This window comes from Watersipora subatra, chromosome 4 (genome assembly GCF_963576615.1).
Source record: "Watersipora subatra chromosome 4, tzWatSuba1.1, whole genome shotgun sequence".
NCBI lineage: Eukaryota > Metazoa > Bryozoa > Gymnolaemata > Cheilostomatida > Watersiporidae > Watersipora > Watersipora subatra.
In genome coordinates, this window is record NC_088711.1 from 2,116,843 (window position 1) to 2,126,772 (window position 9,930).

Below are 9,930 nucleotides of genomic sequence, written 5' to 3' on the forward strand. Positions count from 1 at the left end.
AGCTAGTCCTTAAACCTTGAACCATCTTCATGAAGCCACTGCATTAATTAAATGCAAGCAATACTCTTAACTTCCATACTACAAGAGTAATGCAACACGGCCACAACGGCACCATATAAACTTCAAGCACTAAAAGAAAGACATGCTACACTTAAATAATTTTTACACCATAAAATCATAATGCTCTAACGCGTGTCCAATGATATAAAGCCCCCCATGGGGGGCTGTATATCATTGGCGTGTCTAAGCATAGTAGAAATTTAATATTACTAGTAAAGTAAACCCGCTAATATAAAACTGAATCGTTTTAATTTATCTCAAAACACATATACTTTTCAGTTCTATAAATAATAGACACGACTACATCTATTCCGCGTATCACAGCTTCATTATCAACAATGTCAAGAACAATACTAGCTACTTACACATCACACACACACTAATAGCACTGAACCCCCAAGGACAAAAGTTCAACACACGGCTGGCCCATATCTCGCATAATGCGTGAATCGTTTTGCGAGACTCCTTCTCTTTTACACTTCCTGTGGCACTAGTGGTAAGTATTTTTGGCTACAATTATTTTATTCGCGTTCATCTGTATCATGTGTTCATAAATAATAGCAAAAAAGTTATAACTTGCACGAAGATTCAGGATATGTTATATTCGCTTGCTTTTTATTTTTACTGTTGTTGTAGTTGCTGTGTGGGTTTCTAGTGAAAATACACCTGCGTTTCAAATGCTTATTGTTAGATCGAGTAAGATGCTGGACCGCATGTTAGTGGTGTGTGATAGCAATGAAACGACTCAATCAAACCATTTTTTATTAAATTGTGCTTAATAGTCAAATGATGAGAAAGCAATTTTACGAGCGACTACGTTGAGTTTATGCACGATCAAAAGTAGAGAAGTAGAAGTCGGTTGAATTAAGCAGTACTAGGCTACCGGAAAGGACTGTCTAATTAGCTCTGCTCATCTCGTAAAGTGTGCAGTAGTTGAAAATAATTTTTGTAGTTTTGTATTTTCGAGTTTCTTTTTGCCTTATCTGCAGCAGAATTTAAAATATCATTTTGGTTCTAGTCTACTGTGGTCATATCTGACAACTATCTAGTATTATTACTCTCGTAAGAAATAGTTGATTACTACTTTTTATGCGTGTAGCCCAGCCTAGGAGGTCTTCAATATGCCCCCAAAGCGAAAGGGAACCGCGCAACCCCAAGAACAAGTGACGTTAGGTCCTCAAGTTCTAGAAGGCGAGAATGTTTTTGGAGTAGCTCACATCTTTGCTAGTTTCAACGACACATTTGTTCACATCACAGATCTTTCAGGCAGGTAAAGTACAATTTTAGTCTTACATATTCTATTGCATATGTACTTCCAGTGATGCTAAGTTCGCAGATCTGTTACCTACATGAAGAACTCAAATCATTTGCACGTCAGTCTGAGGATAAATGTTTGTTGATTCTTATTATTTGTGGGTTTTGCATAATTTCTATTTGGAAATGTTGTCTCTGTTGCAGAGAAACCATTGTTCGCATCACAGGTGGAATGAAAGTCAAAGCTGATAGAGATGAATCATCCCCATATGCTGCCATGTTGGCTGCACAAGATGTTGCCGAGCGATGTAAACAACTGGGCATAACTGCACTACATATTAAACTGAGAGCCACTGGTGGGAACAGGTTAGTCTGACACTCTTACTTTTTTGGTATAAATTTTCCTAGTGTAGATGTCGAAAACTATAAGCTATGATTGATGTCTTTTGGCATATGCCTGCAATTGACTGCCATGGCCGTTTTTGCATTTTCATTTGCAGTTTTAATTAATGTCGTAACCTAGTTATAAATATAATTGAATAATAAATAAAACGTTATTAAAAACTAAATCGTTCCATTGGAATGTTATTAGTGTAATAATTATAAGAGTTACGACTAGTATAACAACACACCAAATTTTTTCCTGTCATCTCTAAAAAAAGACCCATTAGAAGTCACTCAGAAGCACATAGAACTATTTAAGCATGTTGACAGTGTTATTGGGTGCTTTCGTTAAGTCTCATGTTCATCACATTTGTGCCACTGCTTTAGTCATCGTCAACAATACATTTGACTTGCAATAACATTGTAGTTATCTGGATATCTGCCATGGATTTTAAAAGATGATTTTGCAGTTATTAATCCAAAACTTTTAAAAAGTTGTCTGCGATTGACAAAAGTTCATACAAATTTCAATTCATTAATTCCTTTTTTTGCTAGAACTCAAATGCTCTATTTTTACTTCATCACCAGTGATTGTTTTGTTGAAGTGAATATTAGATAGGAATTGATTAGATAGGAAATGACGAGGATATTTTTTCTAACGATTCTTATTAGATTGTTACAATATTTAATTATTAGTTTGGATGACTACGGAACAATGACTACGTAGTACAGATTTTTTAAAAATCTATATAAATATCACAACTTCTTGATATTACTAGCTATGAGATTTTTGAAATGTAAACAAAATTGTGCATTGGTTTTATATTATGACTATATTAATAATTGGCCAATATTGCATTTCTCCTATTGCAGGGGAAGAGATATAAACATATAACCTTTTCCTTTCATTATTGCTATTTGTGGTATATAATAACACCCACACCCAGTACATTGCAGTTATCCTATTGCACTGCAGTGCCATTTGACTGCTAATATTGCATTTCTCAACCATAAGTACCCTTTCTTTTTTCCAATATCTCTTTGGTCGTGGGCTGTATGACAGTGGAATTTCTAGTAAAATAATTATTTTGAATTCATTTTTATCGTAATATTAATTATAATGTACAGTTGATAAAATGTGGAGAATACGAAAAGAACACTTTTTGTAAAATTACATGTTAACGTATATTTTCAGTTAAATTTTAATAGGAGCTTCAGAAATCTGGCTATCAATATAAAACATTTTAACCATTTGGAAATGTGCAGTACTCATGGGCCTCATCAGAGGCCCATGAGTACTGCATTCAGACCCTTTGCAAGATGACTTTGTTTTCGTATTTTGCATTGGCAGTCTTTTAGTTGGTTATGTTGGAGTGGACAGTATCCGTAGCTTTCTGTTACGCAGCCCATACAAAAACTAAATAGTGTGCTTTTTTGTTTATCATTAGATGTTAGTGTAAAGTTTCAGCGGTTTGTCTTCAAGACTTCATCCGTGTCATATATATAATTTGGTACAGCAATTGCTTTGCAACTACTGATCTGGATGATGATGATGAATCAATCTGAACACTGTTATGTTGATCATGCAGTGTATGATGTCGTCTCTAAGAAGCCCTGACAGATTAATGATCAGCTAGTTCCTGTTGTGATTCGTTGTTACTTTTGTAATACATAGCTTCTGTTCTAGGACAAAAACTCCAGGACCAGGAGCACAATCTGCTCTCCGTGCTCTGGCCAGATCTGGCATGAAAATTGGACGCATTGGTAAGTTTTTTTCAAAGGTAAACAAACCTCGGCACTCAAAATTGGGTTGTTTCAAAATTTGCTTTTTATGTCAAACTGGCCTACCTTGTGCCAAATGTTTTTATGATATTACATTACATACTACATTAGTGCTGGGCACGAGTACTTCTTGGTCAACGGGTTTAGACCCGCCCCCTTCTGTTCGGGTTTTTCGAGCAACGGGTAGCTAGTAGTGCTAGGCTCGGGTATTTCTTTGCCTGCGGGTTTTTCGGGTATCGGGTTTGTTGATATGGATTTTATGTTTAAATTTTCTAAACAGATATATCTTCAAATTTACAAAGCAATTATATTTCTTTTCAATTTATTTATCATTTTTCACAGTTTTTATTGACTGACATTCGTACTCGCAGCGTTAACAGGTGGATTGTTAAACAGTCAAGATAGTCTGGGGCTACAGGGCATTTTCGTGTCAACAGGCGGCAGAAGATAGGGTCTATGGTAGCTTAATACTTAAGCATGTTCTATGTACCTCTCTGACTTTTTGTAGATGGTGCTCCAAATATCATAAAAAACTTTACATTATCGGCTTTTTCTGTTAGTAAGGCTTGTTGGCTTAGTAAAACTTGGTTATAATGAATTATGTAATCCATAATAGCTAGCTGTGGTAATCAATTTTAACAGAGTTATTAAATTTTTACTGCTACTATCAACGCTGATAGCTGTTTCTAACAAGGCGATAGCGGAAACAGACTAAGGGCCTATACATTATCGGTGATAGCGAACACGCGCCGTATTAAAAATGGCATAGATTTGTTTACGAAGCCGATTTGGCTAATTGCGCAAATAAAATTTGACGTAAGTATTTCTTCTCACCTTTTAATGACAAGTAATCACTGCTTGACTACAATATTTCTAGTAGGCATAGTAAATAAGGTATGATATATTTTATTCTATCTATTAAATTAAAGACTCGTTAAACCCCATTGTCATGCCTCCTTAGCAAAAATGACACAGAAATGCCCTGTGGTCCCAGACTAAGAGCGCAGGGTGCAATAGACCGAGTTTTTGTTAACACTACCCGACGGATCCGTGTACCAAAACCCGAACTTGAAAGTCAAAACCCGAACCCAAAGGACCGGAATACCCGAAATCTCTATTACCCGATACTCGAGAGAAGATAAACCCGCGAGTTCAACGAGTATTACTACCCGTGCCCAGCACTATGCTACATAGATTATATACAGCGTATAAACACATTCACGGTATAAAGCTATATAAAATTTTGTGAGAAGAACATTAAATAACTGTTACCAAAATCTAGTTTTGGTGTCATTTCGTTTTTATGTTCAAAGCGTGTATGGCCATACAGTTGACAGACCATGTGTACGTAGATGCGGTGATACAGAGCCGATAGAACTTGACTAAATGAAAATTAATCAGAGTAATATAGTATGCCTCTGTTGTTATGATTATAATTATTCTTTACATTTTCTCTTCATATGTGTAGTCTCTACATTTTCACTCACTTCATGCTTTTTGCTCTTCAAATCGTTCTCTCTTTTTCATGAAGAGCATATTCAGCATATTAACGTTATTTAACCCTTTCACTGCCGTAGACGCATTATTGCGACTTTCCCAGCAATTGCGTAGTTACCTAATTTTATTTTTCGTTGACAGCATAACCCACGGTCTTTAAGGCTTATGAAATTGACAGTGTTGCCGAAGATTTGTTTAAAATTAGCCTAAAATAATGAAGCAATTTTAAACTTTTGTTTGAGAATTTCTAATTTTATAACAAACATTTTTTTTTGTGAGTTCATTAATTACCGCGCGCTGGTCAGAAAACAGGTTATTAGTTATGTTGATGGCATTATAGCCAATTCAGATTTTCGTGATTATACAGATGATTAAAGCAGCAGCACTGTCTCTGATAGTGGTGAATGTAATTATTTTGTAAGAGTAAGGAACATTATGGAAGATCGTTTTAGCTTCGCATTGATCGTAGCTTCACATAGCTTTATCATCGCACAAAGTATAGATACATTGAATTTTTGCATAGCAATGTTGGTTAAAATGTTGGCAAATTAAAATATGTAACAAAAATGTTCTAGATTGAAATTGGAAAAAATACTATTTACATATCATGAAGCAATATCGGCAATTTTCGGTAAAAGGGCTGGCACTTGGCAGATACTCGAATGTGTACATGGTTGGCAGTGAAAGGGTTAATAATATGAGAACTCGACCATGAAACGATCTGCATACATGCTTGTATGTTTTTAACCCTTTCACTACTGAGCGCTTACGCCTGGGAAATCCTCAGCGTACTGAGCCAATTACTAGGGCCATTTGAGCCTTCGACACTGCATAAAAACTGCAGTAACACATCAAAATTGTTGTAAATACATAAATTAGCATGGATAGGAAAGCTGAGAAATTTCTCTACAAGCTGATATTTTTTCTGGGCATTGCCGGCGCATCCTCTGAAATGCTAACTGTGGATTTAGCACAGTTAGCAGTCTGACACCAATTAGCAGTACAAAACGGATGCCTGACCATGGATGCTACGCTGAAACTTTGCTATAGCTTACATGAATATTGGCATCAAGCTATAAATAAATATGCATTGGAAAGCTTAGAGATTTCTCTAAAGGCAGCCAGCCATTCAATCTTTGCAAATTGCCTGTGAATATTTCAGTCAAAATTTCGACTCGTTGAAGCTATAACTTTTTTATCATTAAATATAAATAACTAATACATTTTTAAAAACAACAACTCCCTGAAAACGCAGCATGAAGTAATTGCATGAATTGATACGTTGTCATGTGCCAAAGAAATCTGTGGTCCAAGTGCATTGAAAGTGAAGTTAAGAGCTCCGATGTATCGCGCATCTTCAAAGTGCTTGTAACGCCTTGTCAATGACCAGGTCAAGGTTGTGCTATAACTATGCTATAACTTACAAGCAAATTGGCGTGAAGCTACGAATGAATATGCATTGTGAAGTTGAGAAATTTTTCTTCAGGTTGAAAATTCCTTCTCCAGTCAACTTGTGAAAGCTTGACAGTCCGAGTTCTAAATATTTGTAGTTTTTTGCTATCAAGTTTTTATGCATTCAAGCTTTAGATTTATGTAACGATTGCATATAAACTCATAGCAAAGATTCATGTTCGCTGCAGTTTACATCAAAAATTGACTTGTTGTGTACGAATACTAATGTGCAACCATACAATACTAATGTTAGATAGTAACATTTCAGCAAATGGATGTACAACAGCTAGCAATATTAAGCATTTAAAGACGCTAAAATGAATTTTGCAAATATTGTGGGTGGCTCCTCTGCCAGTGCCTTCAGCTTGCACATAGCCAGAGACAGCATCATAAAGAGCGAATAACTTTATTTCAAATATAAATATTTTAAATGGAGTATACTGTCTGAAGCAGAGTCGACCTTTTTAACCCGGCAAGCTTTCATCTATAGATATAAATTTACTAGGGAGCAAAACAGAAAATAAATAGTCATACAGCATGGTTAATATATTTCCTAGTTTGAACGATTTATTACTAGCAGGGTCTTCAAAATTGTCAGTAAAATGCAAAGTAATCCCGCATCTTGAAATCATTCTATTAAATATCGGTGTAGATAATAAAGGATTGTGGACCACTAAGACAACAGAGTAGGCTTTTTGAGAATACCCATATGTAAGACTAAACCAATAACTCCAAATAAGTTCATCATCAACAAACAGACTCCGAAGCATCACAATGTTTTTAAAGGCCATGTCTATTGGTTTTGTTGAATATAACATTTATTATGGCCAATGTTATAAAAGGCTTTAATTAATAAAAACATACCTGTTTAATAATTCGAACTTGCACTCCTGTCAAGCTGTCATCAAAATGTAATTGTTTCGGTTTTAAATCAGCTCCTCTTTGAAATCCGTCATTCCCTGTTTCAACGCCAGTCGTTCCACTCGCACTTCCATACTTCCATCATCTTCCCCACATTCTTTTGACCTGAAATCCTTTTCTTCACCTTCAAACTAGTTGATGTCTTCTAAACGAATCTTTTTTTAGCAGAGCTCGAACAATCGCGCAGTTCATGATGAATAGCTTTCTATGAAAAAGGATAAAATCTTTGCATGCGCGTATTAGGAATTATTTATAGCCTAAAATAGTAGTAGGGAAGAAGAGGGTAATGTGGAGTTTTTCGTTACAGTTACTTCTATTCTATTCGCTTTAGCATACTCTAAATGCTTTCTTTAGCTTGCAGAGTTTGTTGGCTCTCTTTCCTAAATTGCATGCTTAGTAATACAAGCAAGTTTTTGCAGAATCCACCATATTGTAAACTACAAGATTGTCCACATTACCCACCATCAGTGGGTAATGTGGACAGGTACATTGGTAATGTTAACGTCATTTTTTTCATTAAAAGTAAAAATTTCACAGATATTTAAGTAACTACAAGTAATATATGCATATGGTTATATTAATTTAACGTAAACTGTTCAGGAATAATTCAAATAAGTCATGGTAATAACTCGGATTGTCTTTGTGTTGTTGGTATAACAAATGTCTATCTTAAAATGAATGCTGATGGCTTAAAACCAAATATGAGTCCACTTATGGTTCTTTCTGTATTTCCCTGTGACAGTGGCTTAGGTAAATTAGGCTTAGGACATTTTAAAAAGCTCGCGTCTACTAATCACAATCAATAGATTGTGCAAAACAACATTCACATTTGCATTCATAGTTATTAGCAAATAATTGTTGAACTGAAAAATTTACATGTATGCATATTAGTAAATTTACTAGTAAGCCTAGTAGTAACAATTAAGACTTAACATTAAAACTAGCAAATTAAGCAGTTTCTATCATATGCCTTGCAGCACAGGATAATTTGGACATGGCATAAGGGTAATGTGAACATGGCATAAGGGTAATGTGAACATGTCCACATTACCCCATCTTATATATTATTACAAATTTTGATAAACCTCAGTCATAATCAGGAGTTGCCTTCTAACAATCAATAGAAATAAACAGCACAATATGCTTTGTGTACATATTGCCCCAAAAGTTCCAACAACACTCACACCACGTAACCCAGGTAGTAAAATTAAATTAAAGATTACTGTTTGAATGATAAATCTTACGATGCTTACAGATTAACGTATAATGGATAGAGACTTCCAAATTAGCATGTGGCTTCTTCCAACAGGAAAAGGAAAACTTTTATAATATGAAACAAGTGGAATTGGTTATAAACTTTAGCTAATAATTTAACTGTCCGCATTACCCACTTCTCCCCTACAAAGCCTACCAAAATTGCTCAAATTATTAATTGTAAATTTTAATGCTACTTTTAAATAAATATATAAAATATATATATTAAAAAAAAAAGCCTATCGAAGACTGAATTATGTCGAGAATTTATGGGATTAGTACGTTGAGGCAATGCTATTATCCCGACGTTCATCGGTTTTTGTACGGAAAAGGTCAATTTATGAAACTATTATTTCGAGAGACGTCATTTTGGTCAGATAGGTGTTAAGCGTTGGTGTTGACATGCAGGTGTCGAGTCAAAAATTTACGCAAACATATAAAAATGTGTAGGATAAAGTAAGTTGAGGTTTGACTGCAGTACTTTTGTGAAAATCTAATAATCTCTATCCGCCATCAATATCTGATAGAAACCAGATGAGTGCATCTTGCTGTTAGTTGCAGTGATGACAAATTTTGAGCTGTATGATCTGGACAGCTAGTCCTGTGTCAGCTGGCAGATCTCTCTAAGAAGCCCTGAGTAACAGCAGTCAGATGCACTTTGTCTTCGTTAAAGTAGTGTGAATGGATTGTTTACTTTTAAGTGTACAGAACCATCTATGTTATGGTTACCTATTGCCATTTTGTGGATCTATATGGCTTCTTGTAGAGGATGTTACGCCTATTCCAACAGATAGCACCCGCAAAAAAGGTGGACGTAGAGGACGTCGTCTATAGAACTTAATTGAAGTTAGATACATCTGCCAAACTACCAATTCAGTTTTCTGTACACTGTGCTTGATGGGCCAATAAACTGCAGGTCTCCGAGCTTGTCATCCTTCGCTGAAATTTTGTTTGGAAGCTAGTACAGCTTATATTCTTGTATTTGGGAATTCTGAAATCTATTTGCATGTAAAATTGATCTAGTCAGATTCCTAAACCACAAAGCACATAAAGTAAGTGAAATTGCCATCACATGTTTGGCGGTACTGTCTTGTCTGATGGTTACGGCTGTTTCATATAATTTCATTCCGCACCATTTTTACACTCATGAATGGTACTCATGTCGATTGTGCAGTAAAGCTTATCAAAAAGAGAACAAACATCGCTGCAATTGTAAACATTGTTTTGGGTCGTTACTCATTTGAGTCAAGATATAGATCAAGAAAAGTGACTGACTATGTATGCATCTGTATTTAACATTGCTCACAGTGCAGGTGCCATAACTCC

General features: G+C 35.4%; 1 protein-coding gene across 1 annotated transcript; it reads left to right on the plus strand.

The window, feature by feature from the left end:
* The first annotated feature begins 485 nt into the window (after positions 1–485).
* Positions 486–9,528, plus strand: LOC137393416 (uncharacterized). The gene is made up of 5 exons (XM_068079965.1): positions 486–556; positions 1,160–1,330; positions 1,519–1,680; positions 3,386–3,462; positions 9,371–9,528. Exons 2-5 carry the CDS (start codon positions 1,182–1,184, stop codon positions 9,436–9,438), a joined length of 456 nt encoding a protein of 151 aa, XP_067936066.1. The 5' UTR covers positions 486–556; positions 1,160–1,181; the 3' UTR covers positions 9,439–9,528.
* Positions 9,529–9,930: the final 402 nt, after the last annotated feature.

What these genes read in the sequence shown, in the direction of transcription:
- LOC137393416 (XM_068079965.1), top strand. Translation starts at nt 1,182, where the DNA reads ATGCCCCCAAAGCGAAAGGGAACCGCGCAACCCCAAGAACAAGTGACG. An exon ending in ATCACAGATCTTTCAGGCAG is followed by an intron (nt 1,331 to 1,518) that starts GTAAAGTACAAT and finishes TCTCTGTTGCAG; the next exon opens with AGAAACCATTGTTCGCATCA. An exon ending in CATGAAAATTGGACGCATTG is followed by an intron (nt 3,463 to 9,370) that starts GTAAGTTTTTTT and finishes GGCTTCTTGTAG; the next exon opens with AGGATGTTACGCCTATTCCA.